Here is a 23,712-nt window from a genome sequence, read left to right on the forward strand (position 1 = left end):
ACTTTTGGTATAAAACATCCAGGTATTGTGGGACAGTGTAAAAATACTAAATCCAAGAATAACAGAGGTAGAGAACAGAGAACAAGCACAGGTTAAGGTATGCAAAATATTTTCAACAAAATCCTAAAAGAAAATTTCCCTGACCTAAAGAAGAAGATGCCTGTCAAAGTACAAGAAGCAAAGAGAACACCAATAGAATGGACTAGAAGAAAAAGCCCATTCAGCACATAATACCCGACAGGTTTGATGTACAGAACAAAGAAAGAATATTAAAAACTGCAATGGAAAGAGAACAGGTAAAAAATAAAGACAGAACTCTTAGGATAGCCCCTGACTTCTCAATGGAAACTCTAAGCATCAGAAGTTCCTGGATTGGTGTCCTGCAGATTCTGAGACCACAGATGTCAGCCCAGAATGCTATACCCAGAAAAACCTTCAATCACCATAGATGAAGAAATAAGACATCCCATGATAAAACCAAATTTAATCAATATCTTTCTACAAAACCCACCATACAGAAGATGCTAGAAGGCAAACTCTAACCTTAAGAGGTTAAATACAACCAAGAAAACTCATGGAATAAATAATCAATCCCAGACTAAAAAAAAATCAAAAGAAGGGAAACATACACACATACACATACACACACACACAACAACAACAACAACAACAAAATCACAGGCATTAACAACTGTTGGTTATTGATATCTCTCAACGTCAAGGGTCACAATTACCTGATAATAAAGACACAGACTAACAGAATGATTGTAAAAATAGGCTCCATCCATTGGCTACATCCAAGAAATACACCTCAACATTAAAGATAACCATCATCTCAGGGTAAAGATGTGGAAAAAGGTGTCCAATCAGACAGACCTAAGAAATATGCTGGTGCAGTCATATTACTATCTGACAAATGGGCTTCAAACCAAAACTAATCATAAGAGACAGAGAAGGACAATAGATACTGATCAAAAGAAAAGTCTACTAAAATAACATTTTAATTTTTAACATCTACACACCAAACATAAGGACACCCAAGTTTATAAAAGAAACTCTACTACAGCTTAAATCACATGTTGAACTCTCTCCAATAGACTGGTCATCAAGACAAAAACTAAACTAAAAACTAATACTGGAGCTAACTGGTGCTATAAACCAACTCCGCCATTGTAATTTGAGACTGCTCTTTTATTCCCGGCCACCCAGACCCAAATAATCACACAAAAACTATATTACTTACAACAATGTTTGGTCAATAACTTATTTTTAGCTAACTCTTGTATCTTAAATTAACCTACTTTATTATTCCGTGTATTACCACAAGACTGTAGTTTACCAGGTAAGGTTTTAGCATCTGTCTTCTTCAGCAGCTACATGGCACCTTCCTGACTCTGCTTACTCTCTATATATCTGTTTGGATTTCCTACCTGCCTTTACTTTGCTAAGTCATTGGCCAAAATGGTAATAAAACATATTCACAGCATACAGAGTGGAACCCCACATCAGATCATATGTACCTTGAACACAAAGCAAGTTTCAGATATAAGAAAGTTGAAGTAACACCTTTCATCCTATCTGATCACCACAGATTAAAGCTAGATCCCCACAACAGTAAAAACAGCAGAAAACTGACAAACTAATGGAGCAGCTCCCTAATGAATGAACAATGGGTCGGGATAAAAATTAAGAAAGAAACCAAAGACTTTCTAGAATTGAATGAAAAGATTACACAGCTGATCACAGTGGCACACATCTTTAAACCCGGCACTCAGGAGAGACAGGCACATCTCTGTGAGTTCAAGATCAGTCTGGTCTACAAAACAAGACAGAGAACAGCCAACTATTACACAGAGAAAACCTGTCTGAAAAAAAGAAAGAAAATGAATATACAACATATCCAAATACTCAAACTTATGGGACACAACGAAGGTGTTTCTAAGAGATCAAACTCATAAAACCAAGCACCCACATTTTAAAAAATTGGAGAAATCTCATACCAGCAACTTAAAAGAACACCTGAAAGATCTCAAACAAAAGAGAGAAATCACACAAAGAAGGAGGAAAGGACAAGGAAAAAATCAAACTTAAGGCTGAAATCAATAAAATAGAAACACACACAAAAAAATACAAGGAATCAATAACACAGAGACTCTTTGAGAAAATAAATAAGGCTGACAAATCCTTATAAAAATTAACTAAAAGGGAGAAAGAATATTCAAATTAACAAAATTAAAAATGGAAAGGAAGACATTAGAACAGACACTGAAAAAATCCAGAAAATTATAAGACATGGTGTAAAATCCTGTACTCCACCAAATTGAAGTGTCAGAAAGAAATGAATGATTTTCTCAATGCTTACCACTTACCAAAATTGAAACAAAATCAGATGAGTAATTTAAACAGGCCTATAGCCCCTAGTGCAATAAAAGCTGCCATGGAAAGTCTCTCAACCAAAAAGGAAAAAAAAAGTCAGGGTCAGAAGGTTTTAAGTAAAAATTCTATCAGATTTTTAAAGGACACTTAATGCCAATACTCCTCGAATTATTCCAGGAAATAGAAACAAATGGAACATTGCCCATTTTGTTTTACAGGGCCACTGATACCCAAATCACACAAAGACCCCCCAAAAAAGAAATTCAATTTCCCTTATGAACATAAATTAAAAAAATACTTAATAAAATATTATCAAACTCAATCCAAAAGTAAATCAAAAAAAAAAGATCATGTACCAAGATCAAGTAGGTTTCATCTCAGAACTTCAGGGATGGTTTAATGTAGGTAAAATATTAAATGTAATCCATCTTTTAAACAAACTAAAAGACAAAATCCATATTATCAACTCAGATGAATAAAATACTTTTGACAAAATTCAACGTCCCTTTGTGATAAAAGTCTGTAAAGATCAGGAAAACAAGGGACATAACTTAACACATTAAGGGAGTTTACAGCAAGCCCATAGCCATCCTCAACTTAAAAGGAGAGAAACTAAAATCAGGAACAAGACTTGGTTGTCAACTCTCTCTATACTTATTCAATATAGTACTTGAAGCCTTAGCTAAAGCAATAAGACAACTGAAGGAGACCAAGGGAATAAAAATTGTAAAGGAAGAAGTCAAAATATCTTTATTTGCATATGATAAGATATTACGCATTCATGACCCAAAAAAGTTTCACTAGAAAACTCATACAGATGATATACTTTCAGCAAAGTAGTTGGATATAAAATGAGTTCCAAAAATCAGTAGCCCTCTATATACAAATGACTAATGGTTTGAGAAAGAAATCAGGGGGAAACAAAGCAAACTTTTCACAAAGCCCTCAAGTAATATAAAATATCTTGGAGTATCCCTAATCAAGGAAGTAAAAGCCTTGAATGATATAAATTTCAAGTCACTGAAGAAAGAAATTGAAGAAGATATCAGAAGATGGAACATAGTAAAAATGGTCATTGCTACCAAAAGTAATTTAGAGATTCACTGCAATCCCCATCAAAATTCCAAGGCAATTCTTCAGAGACTTGGAAAGGAAATTTTCAACTTCACATGGAAACACAACCCATTCACACAAACACCCCAAAAATACCTAAAACAATCCTCAGTAGTAAAAGAACTGCTTGAGGTAGTCACCATCCTTGATTTCAAATTGTACTACAAAGGTATAGTAATAAAACAGCACGGTATTGGCACAAAAACAGATACATCAATCAATGGAATTGAATTGTAGACCCAGACATAAATCCACATACCAATGGACACTTGATTTTTGATAAAGAGACCAAAAATAGATGCTGAAAAAAGGAAGCATCTTCAATAAATAATTCCGGTCAAACTAGATGACTACATGAAGAAGAATCCAAATAAATCTACCCTTAACACCTTACATAACACTTGACTCCAAATATATCAAACACCTCAACATAAAACCAGATATACTGAATCTGAAAGAAGACAAAGTGGGAAATACCCTTGAACTCATTGGCACAGGAGAAGACTTTCTGAGCAGAACACAATTAGTTCAGGTACTAAGATCAACCATTAGTAAATGGACCTCATGAAACTGAAAAGTGTCTTCATAGTAAGGGATGCCATCATTTGGACAAAGCAGCAGCCTATAGAATGGGAAAAGATATATACTAACTCCATATCAGTTAGAGGGCTAAGCCAAATGTATAAATAACCAAAAAATAAAAAACTGGATATCAAGAAAACAACTAGAAATTAGAATTTTTCTACCCAATTAGAAAATGGGGTACAGATCTTAACAGAGAATTCTAAATAGAGGAAACTCAAATGCCTGAGAAACACTTTTAAAAAGTGTTCAGTGTCCTTAAGCATCGGGGAAATGCAAATCAAGACTACTTGAAGACTCCATCTTAAACTTGTCAGAATGGTTAAGATCAGTAACACAAGCGGCAACTCATGTTGGAGTAGATGTGGAGTAAGGGGAACACTCTTACACTGTGAGTGGGAACACAAATTGTTTTAGCCATATGGAAATCAGTGTGTTGGTTCCACAGCAAGATGGGAATACACTCTTGGGCATATACCCAAAAGATGCCTCATCCCACCACAAGGACAGTCAACCATGTTTGTACTGCTCTATTAATCAGAACCAAAAATTGGAGCAACCTAGATGTCTTTCAACAGAAGAATGTATAAAGAAATTTAGTTATATTTATATAATGGAATATTGCTCAGATGTTAAAAACTGATATCATGTTATTTCCAGGTAAATGATAGGACTAGAAATCATCCTGAGTGAAGTAACCCAGACCCAAAAACACAAACAGGGTGTGTATTGTTTTCTTTTATACTTGGATACTAGCTATTAGGTCAGGGTTAACCAAGCTATACTACAAAGAGGCAGAGAGGCTAGGTGTACAGTAAGGGAACAGAGAGAACAGACTGATCTCATTAGAAAGTGGAAATAGAACAGACAGATAAGTGTTTAAGGGAGGCCTGTAATGGGAGTATCAAGTGAGAAGGAGGAGAGGGGGGATAAGAGGGTGTGAAAGGGAATGTTGGGGGAGATAGCTAAAACTCAGGGGTATTTGAAGAGTAGCATGGAAACCCTAATACAATAGAAACTTCCTGAATTATATACATATGTGAGGGCAATCTAGATGAAATTGTCAATACCGGTGGAGACAGAGCTCCAACTAGGTATCTCTTGTCACCAAACAAAGTTTCCAGTCTTGGGATTGGGTGACATCTAGTTGAATTGATCTCCTAAGCGACTCCTCAGGAATTCCCCAACAACCCAGGCTGTTGACAAGACTGTAGGTTGCTCTTCACAAACTGACAGAAATACCCCATTATTGAAGATAGCACCTATACAACTCACTAAACATGGAGATGTCCAGTCCATGCCTTGGAGGAACCTTCACTCCTGCCTTCCAGTGACAGTGGTACAGCAGGTTCTCTGCATGCTATCGAAAGGTAAATGTAAATGCCAAGCCAGCCACCGACCCTTCATTAGAACAGTGTACTGCATGCAAGATGTGCATGCTCATGCAATGGTGGCACAAAGCTTGTAGGAGCAACCAAACAATACCTGATTTGACTTAAGGCCCATTCCATGAGATGGAATCAATCAATACCTGACACTGCTTGGGTCACCAATAACCAAAGATTAGATATTCCAGGGACCTACCTAGGGTAAAACCAAATACTGTTGTTCTAAGAAAAAAACAGTAACAATAAAATGACATTCGGCTATAATCATAGATAAGTGCCTTGTTCAGCCGTCATCAGAGAAGTTGTCTCCTGCAGCACGTGGGAACAAATACAGAGACCCTCAGATCCCTGGGAATCCCTGCAAAAGAGGAGGCAGAAAGTGTGTAAAAGCCAGAGGGGATGGAGGACACCAAGAAAACAAGGCCCTATACACAACATGAACAAAGCTATTATGAACTTACAGAGACTATAGCAACACTCACAGGGTCTGCTCAGATCTCTACCAGCTTCTCTGTGTATATACTGTGGCTCCCAGTTTAGAGTTTTTATGGTATTATTGAATGTATTGATGAGTGCTCCTTCTTGTGCCTGATATTGGGCTTTTTTCTTTCTGCTGGTTTATCTTGCCCAAATTTGATGTGACAGTTTTTATTTTATCTTATTATATTTTATTTTGTTATATTTTAAATAAATGAATGAATGCATAGCCATAGCCACTAGGGTAAATGTTAACAGCTGAACTGACATTTATACCTGCTGAGAGAGGGAAAATTAGTTTTCTCCAATGGAGTGACACTGGGTTTGTCAAGCACTTCAGGGAAGGCTTCGAGTTCAGGACTCGTTGATCAAAACATAATGGACTCCAATGTGTTTTGTGTGCTTTTGTTTGGTTACAGTTTTGTTTGGGATTTTGTTGTTGTTGTTGTTGTTGTTTTTGTTTTCCTCTTTTGGGGGTGTTTTATTTTGCTTTCTTGATTTGGCAGTTTTGTTGTTATATTGGGTTTTTGTTTGAGAAAGTATTTATAATTAGGTGGGGAGGGAGGGAGGGAAGAACTGTCAGGACTTGGGAGAGGGGAAGAAAATGATCATAATACATTTAAATTTAAAACTGTTTTAAGTAATAAAAATATAATAAAAGAGAAAACCTGTAAGAGGATAACTCTGAGCAATAATGTCTAGAATAGACTAAAGATAAATAAGTGATAACTGTCTTATGCTATCTGCGTTTATACCTGATAGGCTTTCATAGTTTAATACTTACCAAGAGAGTGTGTTGAGCGATGTAAAATCTCCTTGCTCTGTCCCCTGTGACACAGAGAATACTCTTAACTGACATCTGCTCCTAGTGGTAGCAGCCTGACTCTACCCATTGCTGAGCACAAAGTCCCACTCATGGAGAGCCACCATCAGTCCTTGGAACTGGAAGACACTTTGAGAGAGATTAACCTTTGGGGACCATTTCAAGAACACTACAACCGCAGCACACTCACACGGATTCCCTGTATGCATGCCCTATTAGCACAAAGACAGCTGCATCCCAGCTCCTTGCTCTCTCTGGTTTGGGAGTGCATTGCTTCTCACTGACATTTGGTGACTTTCTGATTGATTATATGAAGGTTAGGACTATTGTAAGAGCATATGCTAATATGTGGCCATTGTGTGAAATGCTGAGTTTGGATGTAGATCAGTTTCATCATTATAGTAGGCTAAGAACTCCCGTCCTCACTGGACAGGAAGGTTGTCACCAACACTGCAGATGTAAAAGAGTTCAAAGTGGTCACTACAAGTGAAGGTCAGTCAACTATCCTATTCTCCCTGGGGATTCCTTCAACCTTTCATGTGACATTGTACAATGCAACCTCATTCTCTGCCACTAAAACTTTGTAAAATCCAGTTCTTACCTAGCTTATATTACTGTGAAGAGACACCAGGACCATGGTAACTCTTATAAAAAAAAAACTTTTAATTGAGGGGGCTTTTACAGTTTCAGAGGTTCAGCCATTATTATCATGACAGGGAGCATAGCAGCATACAGACTGATGTGGTGCTGGACTTGAGAGTCCTACATCTTGCAGGCAACAGAAAGTCAACTGACTGTCACATTGATTGAAGCTTGAGAAAAGAGACCTCAAAACTTGTCCCCACATTGATACACTTCCTCCAACAAGGCCACACCTCCTAGAAGTGCCTCTCCCTTTGGGGGCCATTTTCTTTCAAACCGCCACATCAGCCAACTGAAGGAATAACTGTGCTGCTGTAAATATAACACCATACAACACTATACAAATTCAGATTTCTAATCACAGTCATTTTAACTTCTCTATTCATCTACAAGGGACTTTAGGTCAAGAATACAGTTCCCATTCATGCCACACAATCATTTATTTTTTAAAAGCAATTTAAAAAATAAATTGCTTTAAAAAAAATTTAAAAATAAATTTAAAAAATGTGTGTGTGTATGTGTGTGTGTGCTGTGTATGCTATATGGCAGATATATGAAGGTCAAAAAACAGTTTGTAAGGATCTTCTGCTTTCACTATCTGGGTTTGTATTCACATTAAATATATTATTTCTTTCTCTTTTTCTTTTTGAGTGGCATGATTTTTAATTGACAGGTAAATCAAAACAGGGATTCCAACCATATCAAAATGGATCTTTTTATATTTCATTTCATTCATTTTACATACCAATTATAGTTCCCCCCTCCTCCTCTCCTCCCTTTCTACCCTACCCCCAACCTGCCTGGCACATTCAGTTGAGGCAGGACCAACCCGCCTCCATCAAGGCTGAGCAAGGTATCCCACCATATGGAATGGGCTTCAAAAAGCCAGCTCATGCACTAGAGATAGATCCCGATCCCATTGTCAGGGGTCCCACAAACAGATCAGACTACAAAACTCTTGCTCACATGCAGAGTGCAGGTCCCATGTAGGATCCCCACCTGTTGTCAGTCTACAATGTGTGAGCTCCCGAAGTCTAAGTCAACTGTCTTCATGGGTTTCTCAGCCAGGATCTTGACCCACCCATCCCCCTTGCTGTTTCAAGGCGGTAAAACAAACAAACAAACAAACAAAAATAAAGGCATTGGAAAAAACAAAGAAAGGGCAAACCACACACACACACACACACATACACACGCACACGCACACATGCACGCACGCACGCACCAATTGAATCACCAAGAAACTTAGAAAACAAATAAAAAAAGAAATCCTTGCAAGTCTTCCAGGAATATGCAGCCAATGACACTTTGAACTAGCAACATCGTCTTCTGATGGACTTGCGCTCTGCCTTTGGAACAGGGTTCATCAAGCCCTTGCTGAACTTTATGTACATATTTAAAGTGGGAGGGAGTGGCATGATTTCAAGGATTCAAAATGAATGCATAGACTTATTGATCATTCAAAATATTAAAAACTGTACTACCATATATTCTGAGTTCTTAGATGTACCATGTGAGAAATACACACCACCACCTACAAAGTGTCCATTGATAAAGCCAGGCCTGACCTTGATCTACTACTGTAGTAGAATGAGTCAAACCTGGCTGTGCATAATAAAGTAAAAAAATTAATTATGAGAAATTGTTAATAATTAAATAGCTTGATAAGACATAATGGTCAAATATAACGTAAATTATCATCTCAACGAATCTACTGTAATGAAACATTTCTAGACAATTAGAGAAATGCAGATATGAAGTCTATATTAAATATTATAAAGAACTGTGTTGATGGAGACAAGGTCAAAGCAAGCAGACAAGTCAGTAGACTAATTCGTGCACTCAGGCAGGTTGTGCTGGCCTCCACACTTTGTCGCTGGGCCAGGTAATCCCTTGTGTCAGGTTTGTTCCACTGTGGCAGGGCAATGCAGTGGCATCCTTAGTGCCCACATACTAGATACAGTGGTTCATACTCACCTCACCAAGACCAGCGCTGTGTGTGCACAAGAAACAATCTTTAGAAGCTGTTCTCTTCCTGTTAACTTAAGATTGTGTGAAAGTATAAAATTCCAATTTTATAATCACATCTCTTTATCTCTCCATGGAAATCCCTGTTAAAATGCAGAGGGAAAGGGTCAGACTTTTAGTGGCTTGCCATTCAGACTCCAGAGAAGCGGAAGCCTGAAGTAAATGCTGCAGGGTGACTCTAGAGGACCAGGGGCCTCCTGGGGTGTGCAGGGGAGGAAAAAAAAAAACCTTAGAAAGTTGGAGATATTTTAACTATTTCAAATGATGACTGAAAAGTCCATTCTGAGCCATAGAGTCAGTCACTGAATCGAGCTAATGGAAGAGAAAGGGTTGTGAAATTGGTTGAAACAGCCTGAATTGCTACTACAATGGTTATGATGATTTTGGAAGGGAAAACTCACACGACTGAGAGAAGCAGGGTAGAGTCACCAGTGATACTAGTGGCCACGACCTGCACACGGGGAATGGTAGAGCACACCTGAATTCTTGTGACCCAATACGCCTCAGCAACTCTGAGTACCAGTAGAAGGGCTCTGACGTCAGTTTCCATGCATCTGTCAAAGGAGAGTATGTTTTAGATCAGGTAAGACTTCACAGGAGAGAAATGAAGAGACCTAACACGCCCGCCCGTTTAGCTTTTACTGGGTGCTGGCTACGCAGGTGCTGTGCTGAAGTTGACTTTGTGCATGAACGCATCATTCAGATGCTCGCATTCCAAAGATGGCAAAAGAAGTAATGCACACGGCCAGCTCCAAATGGGGGAAGCAGAATGACCAACACAGAAGGGTGTAGTGCTCCTGTTTGCCAGCGAAGTAAAATTTACATTGGGGGCATGAAGGGAATCTGCTGGAGAGAGAGAGGAAAAAGAAGGAGAAGGTGAAACAGGGAGGGGGAGAAGGGATGGAGGAAAGAGGAGAGAGTTGTTAAGAAATTGGTTCATATTGTAATGGATCCTGGAAAATTACAATCTGCCCAGGAGGCTGGGAGATGGAAGAGAAGGGATGAGTCAATGCTGCCAGTGATGTGGAGAGACAAACCCCTGTTCCTCTGTGGTGAGGTTTTCAACAGATCTCATGATGTCCACCCACATTGTGAGGCAAAATATAATTTACTTGGTCTTTTTATTTAGATATTAATCTCTTCGTAAGGACACTGCCAGGCATAAGCTATTTTTTTTTAACCTAATATTTGGGCACGGTGGCCAAGGCACATGAATACCTAATGTTATACATCCCAGGATAGGATGTTTGTGAGGAAGTCGGGTCCATGATTTAGGTCCAAGACGCCTATTAATAGTTGGTTAGAATGAGGCTAGCGGGCTAGGGCTAGTGAATGGGGGTGTATATACTGTCTTCCTCTCTGAGACAGCGAGACCACTTCATCCCACAATCTTGTGGCTGTCAGGCCACATCCCCATCCGCATTGCCATTGCTACAAGCTGATCAAAAAGCAGGGGAGCTGAGCCATCTGCCCACCTAGCTGCAGCTGCGAGTCAGACAGCAGTGGATCCACCCTAAGCTGCTTTGCATTTCAAGCAGCCTGGAGAAAGGGGCAGGCTTTTTAAATTATCAGTATACCATTCATTTACCAGTTCTTTAAAGTTATTCATGTTTTCTTTTTCAGGTCGAAATAAGTAATGACATTGACTCTGAAATGCGGCTCCTGGACCTGAGTTAGGGAACAAAGAACCACTGGCCTCTGGCACTGGGGATCCTACAGCGTCACCTTCCTCCCAGACAGCAGCACTGCAACCCCTGCGGGCCAGCGAACACGGAGCTGCGAGGTCTTTGGTCTTAGCCTGTATAACATTAGCGTTGTTTGCTAGATGCGTTCTGGGTGCTTGGGTGGGTATTTTTTTAGTCATCTTCTTCTCATATGAGCACTTGTAAATTGTAAACAAAAAAAGAAAAAGAAAAGAAAGAAAAATGGTTTTTAATTTTTTTTACAATATTTAACTTGAGGCATGCAAAATGAAAAAAATCTGTGCAAATATTCTCAAAGTTATTTTTAAGGAGACTGTCTGTTGCTGAGGTGGGTGTGACATCCGTGCTGCTGAACCCTACTAAACTAATGGGTTTGTGTGAACAGACATTGACTGTGGGCTCCAGACACAAGGGTAGACCTGCGGCAGTTTGCCAAGAACTGGATCCAACTTTCACACTATGCACAGATCACTGTTTAAACAGCACCAGACACAGACAAAACATGGAGTTCCTTGTTCTCAACTTCTGAAGACTCCACAACAATATTACGGCAATCTAAATTTTCAGATTCATGCATATCTTGTTCTTGCAATATTCTGAGACACATAGTTATGTATGTGTTATATTGTTGTGTGTACAAAAAGAATCAATAGGCGGAGCCCATTCTGCTGCGGAGGGAACCGGACTGGCCCTCTGCTTCATAGTTTCTGCTCTTTGTTTGACTGGCAACACTGATGTCAGATCTAAGCATACAGCTCAGGGGCTGCTGGCTAGAAATCACAACCATAATTCTGTAGTCAGAAACTTTTAGGGAATCCAGAGAGAACATTCAAATCCTATGGAATTCTCTGTAGAAACCTGTAAAGAAAATATGTATGTTTGAGTTACATCAATTTTTCATTTTCCCATCCATCCCAGTCACCAAGAAAATTATGTGGGAAATCTAACTTTCTAAGGGAAAAAAAATGATCCATTTTGAAAAAAACAAAACAATGGTAGGGCTTTTTAAAATTGAGACAAAACACACACGTGGTGAAATGCGTAGATTTTAAGAGTACAATGTAAGAAATTTTGAGAAATGTTCAAACTGAATAATCAGTGCTTCAACCAAAACACAGAACATGTCTGACACTGGAGAAAACTTCCTTGGGCCCCCTTTCCATTGTCTACACTCAGTACATACCACTTTATGAACTGCCCTGTGCCTGAGTTTGTCTTAGATTTTTAATCCTAATCTCATCTGTGTTTCACCAAATATCTGGACAAAGTGACATGGACAAACAGAGACATAAAACCCAAGTCGGTTCTCATGACTGAGGTTTAACTGCATCACAGATCAACTTTCCTCTCGTGAGATAAGGCGGGCGCTTGTCTCCCGGCAATGTTTTTCTGTCTCTCCTTCATTTCCCATGTGAAAACCCAATCTGCTTTTTTTTTTTTTTTTTTTTTTTTTTTTGGTATACGCAAGAAAAAGAAGTTTGCCCACCATTGAGGTTCATCCAGGGATGAACCAATGTGGCTCACATATTTCTAAGACACCCATAAACCACTGAACTGATGCAAATGTTTGTGTTTGCGGAAGTCTCTCTTCTCCCACTTCTTCCTCTTATGTACATAAATTCTGTGCATCTGTTAATGGTCAAAATTTAATGCACTCACCTTTGCCCTACCGCCTCTAAGTTCATGTCCCCTAGGTTGTGTCCTTTCAGTCAGCTGTGGCCAACACTCGCTGAGCTCCATCCTACAGACTAAATCTGGATTCTGAATGAAAAGGAGCTCTTGGAACCTGAAAAGATGGCGCCGTCAAGTTCCAATTCCACAACTGAGGGAGCCGGAGCCCAGGACTGTGGCAGACAGTGGAAGAATGACACCGAGCCCAAGTCTTGTCTCTGCACCATCTTGGCACCAAGCTTTGCCAGTCACAGCCCAAAGTAGACTGTGACTCCCTTTGAATGAATGCCATGTTTCTTTGGGGTTTCCTGCTGCATTATGGGGCAACATAGAAAGTTGGAATGTCTCTACCTTCCAAACATGTGCCAAAGTCAGCAAAACTTAGGCAGGAGATGGATGAAATGATTAGAGAACTCTCAGACACAACAGGCCTGTGAATAGAGCAGTCCCATCGTGGAAAAATTGAGAAAATGTGCTCCCTGAGGATCTTAGCCTCCCTTCCACTGCTGGATGAAGGGGGAGGATGTATCTCCAAAGCAAAAAACTTGTCTCCACACTTCTCCAAATCTTGAAGTGGTTGTTTTGAAAAAACCTTGGCACCTTGTTCAAGCAAAATGTTAACTTATTTCCTTATTCTTTCAGGGAAAAAAGCCAAGCCTTGCTGTTCCCATAGATATAAATAAGAGAGGGAGTTACCTTTGAGCAGCTGAACCTGACAAGAGATGGCAAGGCACTGCTACCTGCCTCGTGCAACAAACAGTGCGCTCCTGATAAGAGAAATTTGTCTCCATTAGAATCAAATAAAATGAATGTTGTAAAAACAAGGGAAACCATCATGATTGCTAAACTGAGTAACAATTAAGAACAAAATTGAACTTTTTATCTCTAAAAATTAGAATCTTGCCGAGATTAAACAGACCTTCATTTTGTACTTAATTTTGGAAATGACGTTCCCGAGATGATATCCCAAGGCAAAACATCCTGGGTGGGAAGTCCTTAAAACAAATATTTACCACTTGTGAGTCACTTTAACAAGGAAGTTGGAGAAACTTTTCAGTTGATTAGAATTGAGTGTTCTGACGTGACATTTTAGATCAAAACAGTGTCTCCTTCCTTTCCAGGGGTAGTTGAATAAAGTAGAAAAAAATATAAATGATTAATGTGCTATGGACTGGCCACAGGCAGCTCAGCTACAGTCAAGCCAAGACAGGCGTGTGTATGTTAATGAACTAACTCAAGAGCGGCCTTAATATGGTAGTGAACCAGCCCTGAACTGTGAGAAAACTACTGCCCAATGAAAAGATAGAAAATGTGCGACTTTGAATATGACCACTAGGTGGCGCTGCTCTGACCCGAGACCTGGCTTTGCTAGCCTCGGCACTCTGGTTTCTGATGTGGCTCTGGCTTCAGTGACTGTTGAATTTCTGGCACCATTGTTGAGCTCACACTTACCCACCTGTTTTAAAGATGTAAAAACCTTAAATTTTGAAACTTTGAAAGTATGTAGAAACTGGGATAGGAATGTAAAATAAGAAAATAGCGTTTTTAATAAATTAATTAATTTAAAAACTATTTCCTCAATATACAAAAGACCTCTAACATTTCAGAGTCAAGCAGTCTTTTAAACTTTCCAGAAGTCGAGTTTAAATATTTGTAATAAATAAGATAACACATTAAAACCAATGGCAAAAATCACTCCTTCTGTGACTAAGTAGTGTGCCATTCGGAAGAAGGAGTAATTACATTTAAAACATTAAGAAAAAGTACTTATTGATTTTTTTTAAGCTGGGGAAAATTCTCAAAAGTGGAAAACTAGAAAAAAAATGCATGTCTTTGTGAGTAGCATCTCTTTCCTGACTGACAAGTTTAGAAAAATTGGCACTTCTACAAGGTGTATAAATCTCCTTAAAAACTGGGATTTGTGGGGGGAAATGCTGGCCACAGAGAATTAATCATTTTCTTTGAACTTACATTCATATGAAGGGCATGAATCCTATTAAATGTTAAATGTTTAAAAAATGAAGTATTCCAATAATCCAAAATAGGCTTTGGCTTGAACTTGAGAGGTCAGTTAAAAGAATAAAAGAATAGAGGGAAAGGAACAAAAAAAAAGAGCAGGGTGAGAATTGTGATGAAAGAATCAAAATGGAAAGAAGCCTCTCTTGGGTATGGACAATGCCGGTACTTACCTCACGTTTGCTTGCTTGGTCAAATGGTTTTGTTTCACTGAGCAAAAACAAATGAGTGATTTCTCCACCAGGAGCACACTTTCCCCTCCCTCTTCAGAGGTGAAGAACTGGTCTGAAGAAATTGATAGTCCAGGTGATTTTCCTCACAGAATTTGCTTTTATACAGAATCGTGTTGAACCATAAGTGACCGTTACCATCAACACCACTAACAACAAAAGACAGTGGTTTAGCTAACACCGTTGCCTGTTCCTCCTCGCGTTCTAAAACTCTGGAGACAGCCAACAGAAAGTAGCATGTGAGCTTCTTAGAGATCTTCATCTCTCCTAGTTTCATCCTTTGTGGCCACCATGGCTGTAGAAGCTTATGCCTTTGCTTTTGCTTTTTCAATTCTAGCCAACCAGGGGGTAAAGTCAGGAAGAATGATGTTTCTTTCCCTTAAGAACAAGTCTCAGAAGCTGACTGTAAAGTATTTCTACTTATACTGTTTGTCAAAGTCTGTTCTACCCCAAACATTGTTGCAAAGAAAGCTGGGCAGACTATATAGAGCCTATATTCTGGATGCATTGTAACCATCTAAAACTAAGAATAGTAAACACATAGAAGAATATTGAGCAGTCTCTACCACACACTTCAAGAGCACAATCTTGTTAAAATGGAGGTCTTAATTTCTTTTTCCTTTAATTCGGTTTTTTTTTTTCTCTGTAGCTTTGGAGCCTGTCCTGGAACTAGCTCTTGTAGACAAGGTTGGCCTCGAACTCACAGAGATCCGCCTGCCTCTGCTTCCCAAGTGTGTTGGGATTAAAGGTGTGCACCACCACTGCCTGGCTAAATGGAGGTCTCATTTCTTAATTATTGTAGATTATAAAAATATAAATATACTTTCCAGCATTGTAAAAAATGTTCTCATCAGCTCCATGGAATAAAAATTTCTACTTCTTGCTTTTTATCCAGTCTGCATAGTCAGAAAGAAAACCTGACGTTGTAAAATCTGAGAATAGTGAGGAGAAAAGGCCAAATCCATGATTAAAGCATGCTTTACTTAGGGGTGCACCCAGGACTGACAAGCTAGCTGTCTTACCCTGAATCAAGATTAAGCCCCTGCTGGCCTCTTGAGATCCCTTTCACAGGAGAGATAAGGTGTTCCCAGGGTCAAGAGAGTTGGCTGTTGCACATCGTTAGAAAAACAGTGAAGGGGAGGGAACAAAGATAAGAATTTACATCATGTAAATGGGGTTGCAAGCCTATGTTTGACAGTATACATCAGGTCTAAGAAACAGGAACTTATTCTTAATTACAAATAGAAACTTTAACTTGCAAGAACTTAACACAGGAACTTACTCTTTAAGTACAAACAAATTTTAAGCCTGCATAGGACAAACAGGAACTTATTCTTAACTGTCTTAACTACAAACAGAACCTTAACCTGCAAGGGATATTTTTTTCTATTTTGGTCTCCCATTAACTTGCAAGGTATATTATTCCTGTTTTGGTCTCACACTGTATGATAATAGATTGTCCTGTGTTTTCTTAATTCTGCGGGATGCATTTTGACTTTCCTGCTCTTGGAAATGACTCTAAATTAAAGAGCTGGTCCAACACAGGGCTCAGTAAACACAGAACAGCACCAACAGGGTCTCTCTTCCCCTGGGAAATAGTCCGACTTAGTTCCACAAGCTCTTTGGAACTAATCAATAATGTCCTTATTTTATTGTATTTTATTTAGTTCAGCAAATACCTAGAGAACATAGTGCTTAGGAAGGTAGGTGAGGAAAGGCAACTGAGAATATAATCGTTTGTATGCTGGTGTTTTCTCTCTTAAAGTTGAGCTCAGCATGGTGGCACAGACCCACAACCTCTACTGCATGGGAGGCAGAGACTGAATGAACACAAACTCAAGAACAGCCAAGGCAGCTTGGTAGGAGTTTGTCAGAAAATTTAAAAGAGGGAGAGGAAGAAAAGGAAGAGGAAGAGTAACAGGGAGAGAGAGGAGAAGGCCCAAAAGAAGAAGGAAAAAAAAGTCGTTGTTGAAGTGTAAAGATTAAAATGGGAGCTAGAGAGGTACTTCAGCAGTGGAACATATCATTGAACCCAAGACCCTAGATTCAATTGCCAGCGCTATAAGAATTAAAATTTTAAAAAATTAAAAACACAGTTTTTTAAAGTCTGGCTGCTTTTCTCTTCACTTTTTCCTCTTGAAAAATATATTATTTCCTAAGAAACTTATAATTGGGGAGAATTAAAAATTGTTTGTCTTTAGACTTTAGTGTGTCTTCTTCCTGGACTACTTCCAAGTTCTGTTTATTCGGCAATACTCTAGGAAGTGATTTCAGTCACTGAAGAGCGCCAGTCAGAGTCTCTCTGAGCATAAAATGTCTCCAAATCCCACCACCGTGACAGATGATTTAAAGATGGCTAGGTGAACTGGGCATGAGTGTCAGATATCTGGAGTTCGGTACTCAGAAGCCTCAGGTAGAAAGACTGCTTGGCCCTGGAAGTTTAAGGCCAGCAAGATACCGCTTATTTATTTATTTATCTTTAACGTAAACAAAAGAGATGGATCAGTGGTTAAGTGTGTACTGCTTGCCTGATGCTCTTGCGAAGGACCCCAGGTTAAATTCCCAGCATCCACCTTGGTCAGCTCCCAACTGCCTATAATCCCAGCTCCAGAGGATCCGATTCCCTCTTTAGGCCTTCGCAGTCACTTGCACTCAGGTACACATCCCCACAAAAGTGTGTCCTATCTCTACCAGCTAAACCCAGCACTGAAAAGACCTGTGCAGTCTCCTTGTGCCCTGCCGAGGAGGACACTGAGGCTCCTCAGAGCAGTGGCGTCACCATGTGCCCTTTCGATTGGTGAATCAATCTAGCCTGTTTCCTCTGCATTCAGGCCATGGCTCTCTTCTGTAGAGTCCCTACTGACCAGGCCTTCTCTGTCAGCTGTTCTGTGGTGACATTTGGCACGGGTCTGCATGACCCTGCATGTTCAGGTTGCAGCCCACCTACTGTTGGCCACCCATCTCTGTTTTTCTTTTTGCAGAGAGACTAGCAAGAGGACATTGTGTTCTCTTGGGTTTTTGTTTTATTTCTTGATTTCAGGTTTGTCTTCTCAGGGAAAATCAGAAATCCCAGACCACCTGTTGCTGTTTTTTACTTTCCACAAGATAGAGCAGCCTGGTCTCACTGTACCTGCTTTCTTCACTTGTAGCGTAAGCACAGTTTTGTTGGCTCTAAATACCCTGGACACTGTGTTTTACCAGCCGGCATAGCTTACCTGCAGCAGTTGGAGGACAGGTCCTGGGGAAGCGAACGTGCTAAGAAATTGCTTGAAGTCACTTTTTGGCCTGCTTCACATTTTCATTCCTCATAAACCTCCTTACTCAAAGGGGAGTGCTGGCTGATTTCTGGCATCCTATCTATCAAAGCAAAAAGCAAACTCACTTACTGAAGTTTTACAGTGGTGTATGAAAGCCACCTACAGTCTCATGTGAATGTCAGAGCCCAATAATCACAGTGATTACTACTGAACTCGGGTGTTGACGATGGAAACAGGTATTGCTGTGGCCATCATCCAACTTTCCTCCAACACCTGCTTCGTGGCCTGCAGACTTCTCTTTGCATTGCCTAGGGTGTGCATAATTATAAACTGTCATCAATGAATCCATTTGTTCATCCAGTATATTTAGGCATTTGTTTGGGTTCTCATGTAGCTTTACATCTTTATCATGCTTTTGAGATTCCACCATTTTCTGGGCTTGGTCTTTAGGCAAAATATACTGTGTGAAGTAGTAAGGTACATATCTTGGTTTGAGGTGCGGTCTCATGCCCTGAATGGCATGGAACTCCCAGAGCCCCACCTGTCTCTACCTCCTGAGTACTAGGATTAAAGGCAGGTGCCACAATGCTCAACCTGCAAGCAAGACTAGAGTTCAGGGCAAAAAAGGCTTGTGGCTTACTTAACTTGTTTCTAGAAGACAACGCAGAACTCGTTAATTCGCTTTATTGTTCTCAAACCACTTGCTTCTCATAATGGATTTAAAACTCAGTTGATGGCTGTTAGACTTTTAAATGTCACAAAGAAAAGTATTGATGACAGATATCAAACTACCTGAAATAGACCCAGAGATCAAAGTCTCTCCGCTGGCTGAAAAAAAATGTCCCCTGTATCTGTAGGCCTGCAGCGTCTGCTTTGGCTAGATCCCTGGCAAAGTAGGAGGCGTGGGTAGTGGTTTTAGTGGATTCTAGTCATGTTTCTTTCTTTTTCTCATTTGTTTCAGAGCCTGTAGCCATCCCCCTTCCTTGATTTCCTTCCACACAAACCTTGCGTTTCTATACCTATAACTAAGGAGCTGCATAATAATTACACACAACCTTTAAGAAAATGGGGTTTTTGTTAAGGCTCTGCTGCGGATCTGGGCTGCCATGTCACAGATGCCGCCACAAGCCCAGAGTGTTATTAGCATCAGGAATAATTGTAATAAAAACATGCCTCGCTTTCTGTTAAGGATGTCGACGTTACACTTTTTTTTTTTCCATTTCACATAACTCCAGATAAATGTGGGTGTGAGCACTTCAAAACACTTTCCGATCCTCAGGGGAGACTCTGAAGTGGAGAGAATTGGAATTAGTACCGACATCAGTTCTCAGAGAAAATGCCTGCCGTCGAATAACGAAGCAGCTTCTCATCCTCTCATAAGAACTCCTAGGCGAGAGTTCCCACTGAGAACTCCAGGGCTGGAAACAATGAGAGGTTTCTGACTTCATAGGATTTTCAGAGACTTCTTACAGATGAGGAGAGCGAGCCCCACTGCCTAGCAACCTCCTGCATACAGAGCAGAGCCAAGGAGCAAAAGACAGACCAAAAGGTCCCTGCCACTCCCAGTAGGTTCTTTTATATTCCACATTCTGAAACTCTTCCCGGGGAAGCTTTCCAGCCTAGAATGTGCTCCTCTTAATTGAACCCCAACTCATATTCATCTTAATAAAATAATTAGGATTAGGAGCAGAAAACATAAAAAGCAGCTATTGCATAAAATATGAAAAATACTGGCCACCGTTTAGAGCACGGCCCCTAAAAGAACACAGGAAGACAATAGCATAAGGACCTGAGTCGCTGGTTTGTGGACACATTTGGGGGTAAAAAAAATGCTGTCACAGAGTCTTTATGCAGCAGCGCATTGCTCCACAACGCAGTGTTTCATTTCGGTGATCGTTAGCCCAGATGTTAGTTAAAACCCTGCTTGTGTGAACTAAGAACGAGCATGCCTTTCTCAGCACAGCGCTGTCTCAGCGGTCTGGCATCCTAATCGTTAGTGCCCTCATCTGTATAAAAATGCACTAGGTTTGACTGCTGAGCACACAGACCCTCGTTGTTTAGGCTTCTTGAATGTCGTATTGCTGTTTGCAACACAATATGCACGTAGTAGGCAGCGGCCCCATGCTTATAAGCATCCTCTGGTACAGCTAGGTTCATGTAAATCTCACTTTTGTCTCTGATTTTAAGCTAAAGACACTTAGATTAAGAACATAGTTAATACTCCAGGCATCTCCCCTGCATGCCCCACGTAAGAGCCTTGGCATGGTAAGAAAGTGTCTGAAGTGGAGGGAAATTTGATTTTCAAGATTTAAGTTCCTAAAACCAGTTCCTGAGGCTTATCCCTGTAAGAGATTTTTCTTTACTTGATAGTTACCAAATTGTCCCTTTTGGTGTAATAGCCAGCTTCCTCAGGCACAGACTTCTCAAAGTCCTGGGGATATCTTACAGAAAAGGTGGAGGTCCCCCAAAGCATGCCCCATTGATCTGGTGTGCACTTGCCCTGCAATTCAAGAGTTCTGGCTTACATTCACCGAAAGCAACCTTGCTTCCTGTCCCATGTTCTCGTCTATCGATAACTGGTATAAAGAAAATCCATTGACAGCTGCATTGAGGCGTACTTCTCATCCCTGGATGAGTCAGATTTGCCCTGTGGTGTGTGAAGCTGAGCACCCAGGAACTGCGACTGGTGCAGAAAGTTTATTGCAGGTTACCGCAATGTTTAGCATGTTTGTCAGCGCAACAGCTGGCACTGAGGGACACACGAGTCCATGAACCCCTTCAAGTCACCTCCTGCAGGCTGTGGTGACAAGCAGTGGCCATTGTGGTTCCTTCACAGCATTTGGGCGGAGCCCCTCACATATGGGGCGGGCGCTGCTCAGGTATTAGAGAAATAAAGCGAAATAGCAGAGTCGTCCACGGGGAGCACACAGTCTAATCACGAGGAGATATACTCATTGGCAAAACCTCAAGCAATTAGCGTTCTAGACTATCTGGGCCCTGGCAGGAGGTATGGAGGACTTCCCTTCCCACAGATTCTAAACTCTGGTGAGCAAAGATGGTGTCCAGCCCAAATGCAAACTTCCTTTGCTACCTTGGGATTCTTTCAGGAAACACTTGCTAAGAATCTGCTGATGAAAGAACCCCTCGGCCCAAGGGGGAGCAATGAAAACAGATCAAATGTCCGATTTCTCCCCGAGAAGTTGATTATCGGAATCCTCACAGCTTCCGGCAGATTTGGCAGATTTCTTCCCTTACAGAGTGCAGCTGAGACACCACTGCTCACTATGAGATGCTCAGGAAGGACACTGAGGTCTGAGCCACCTGCTCATCTGAGCATGCGTTTGAAAATAGACGCCCTGTCCTTTGGGACCCTAGAAACAGATCTGAGAACCACGGTCACCCACAGCGCATGAGCCAAGGGCAGCGCACCACACTCCTGAGCTGTCATTAAAATAGGCCACTCTACTGCCCCTACCAATCTGGACAGTTATACTTGCCTCAGCCACACACAGATACCCTCTAGTTAGCTCTGATGACCTTGGAGGGCTGCCACAGGACCTTGTGTGATTGGGCATCAAAGAAACCCAGCAAGGACAGCTAAGGTGTAAGAGAACCAAAGCAGGAGGGTCCCCGGTGAACCCAGGTATACTTGGGGGTTCACACACTCACAGCTGTTCCCTTGCTGTCGTTTCTGACAAACTGGGAACAATTAGTACTGTTGCTGAGTACACATAGCAATATTGAAAAGGCAAGAATAACTCCAAGCCTTCTTTTGGAGCTGTGACCAACAATGAATGTGCTCTCTCCTTTGCTACACCCAGTCTGCCATCTTATGGAAAGGAACGGAAGCACCCAGAGCGTTTCACTCTGTGTCTGCTGGTAAAATGACAGATCACAGCATCTCTGTCGACTTCTAGTTGCTTTTAAACCATCAGCATTTTTACCAGCAGAAACATCCGTTTGTTTGTTTGTTTGTTTGTTTGTTTTAAATAATCGGTCTTTAATAGTTCTCGGATTGCTTGCTGACCAAGATGTCTCTCAAACTTGGCCCTGGACCTCTATGTAAAACTCAAGTGATATTTTGTATTAATATGCATTTCTACTGTCAAGTATCACTGTGAAGTGACTTCACTGAATACTAGTGTCTTTTCTATCAAATCTTGAGCTACCAAGTGAATTAAAAGAAAATAATGAAACTTGATCAAGGACTGTCCTGTATAATTTGGTAACCTGTAAGTAAAAGAGTCTTTTTTCTTACACACACTGGTAATAGGTCTTGTTTTCGCAACTACTTTTTACATTTTTGTGCATATACCTGTATATTAAATTCTATAGTCATCATAACATTGTCATTTACTAGAAAATAGATACATTTTATGCCTCTCTGAACACATTGATTCTGAATAAGTTTACAAGTTAGATGTAATAAACTATTATTTTCAACCATGAATAAAGATGTACATTGAAATAGAAGGTGAATGTTATTTTTAATACTTTTCCTTGTAATATGAATCCCCAAATCCAAAATTTAACTTTTTTGAGCACTGGCATGATGCCACAGATCCAGAATTCCAAGCCATGAAACTGTGGTTCACATGTCAAATAAGTAATCTGCATATGTTAAAATTACCTTCTGAGGCATCGAAAGCAAAGGAAAGATATATTTAGCTTTAGAGTTTCTCCTTAATTTCATTGCAAAAATATAAATATTCCAAAATTCAAAACCTGCGTTTCTGAGTATCTCAGAGAGGCATGCGTCCCCTCTCTCGTGTATTGGTAAAAGGGAGCTTTGACAAGCGTACATCCTGAGTGTTCTTGAGTTCTTCAGATCAAGCGTTTATACTTCTATTTCACATGCAATGAAAGACAGTGGCTTTTGTGACCAGACAAAACCAGTCCCTTTTCCAAGAAGCCCCAGAAGACTTGAAATACTGCATACTCACTCAGCTGATTTGCCACTAGATACAGCTAAGCTTGTTTCTCAGCCAATGATCCGCTCAGCCTCCAGCCTCCATAGTTCACTCAGGCTGCCTGCTCCAAAGCAGAAAGTAGGGCTATCGTTTTAGTCTCAATGCAGAGTGAGCATAAAGCCTTATAACTAAGTATACCAAGGTTTGATACTAACCATGTAACTATGTAGAACACAGCAGCACAAGAAAGAAACGCCTAAAAGTAGGCCTCAGGGCCCAGTGAGCTGAGAGTCATAATGAGTTCTCTTGGCCAGGCCTCTCCTCCTCCCCCCTGCCTGTCATCATGTTGCTTGTTCTAGTGATGCTCTTGAGTGGATCTTAAATGTCCCCCAAAATCCATGAGTTAAAGGCTCAATCTGCAGCCCGTGCACCACGGCAAGGTAGTAGAGACTGTAGGAGATGTCACCTGGTTGGGAGAAGGCGGCTCTTGTGTCAC

At 40.5% G+C, this 23,712-nt stretch overlaps 1 protein-coding gene across 1 annotated transcript in view; it reads left to right on the plus strand.

The window, feature by feature from the left end:
• The window catches only part of Nkain3 (sodium/potassium transporting ATPase interacting 3), a 642,299-nt gene extending 625,050 nt beyond the window's left edge, over window positions 1–17,249 (plus strand). The window contains exon 6 of the mRNA XM_048420376.3: window positions 11,053–17,249. Coding sequence (XP_048276333.3) covers window positions 11,053–11,066 — 14 coding nt within the window. The 3' untranslated portion in view covers window positions 11,067–17,249. The remainder of the gene's footprint in view (window positions 1–11,052) is intronic.
• Window positions 17,250–23,712: the final 6,463 nt, after the last annotated feature.

This window comes from Myodes glareolus, chromosome 16 (assembly GCF_982192425.1).
Source record: "Myodes glareolus chromosome 16, mMyoGla1.1, whole genome shotgun sequence".
In the NCBI taxonomy this organism is placed as follows: Eukaryota; Metazoa; Chordata; class Mammalia; order Rodentia; family Cricetidae; genus Myodes; species Myodes glareolus.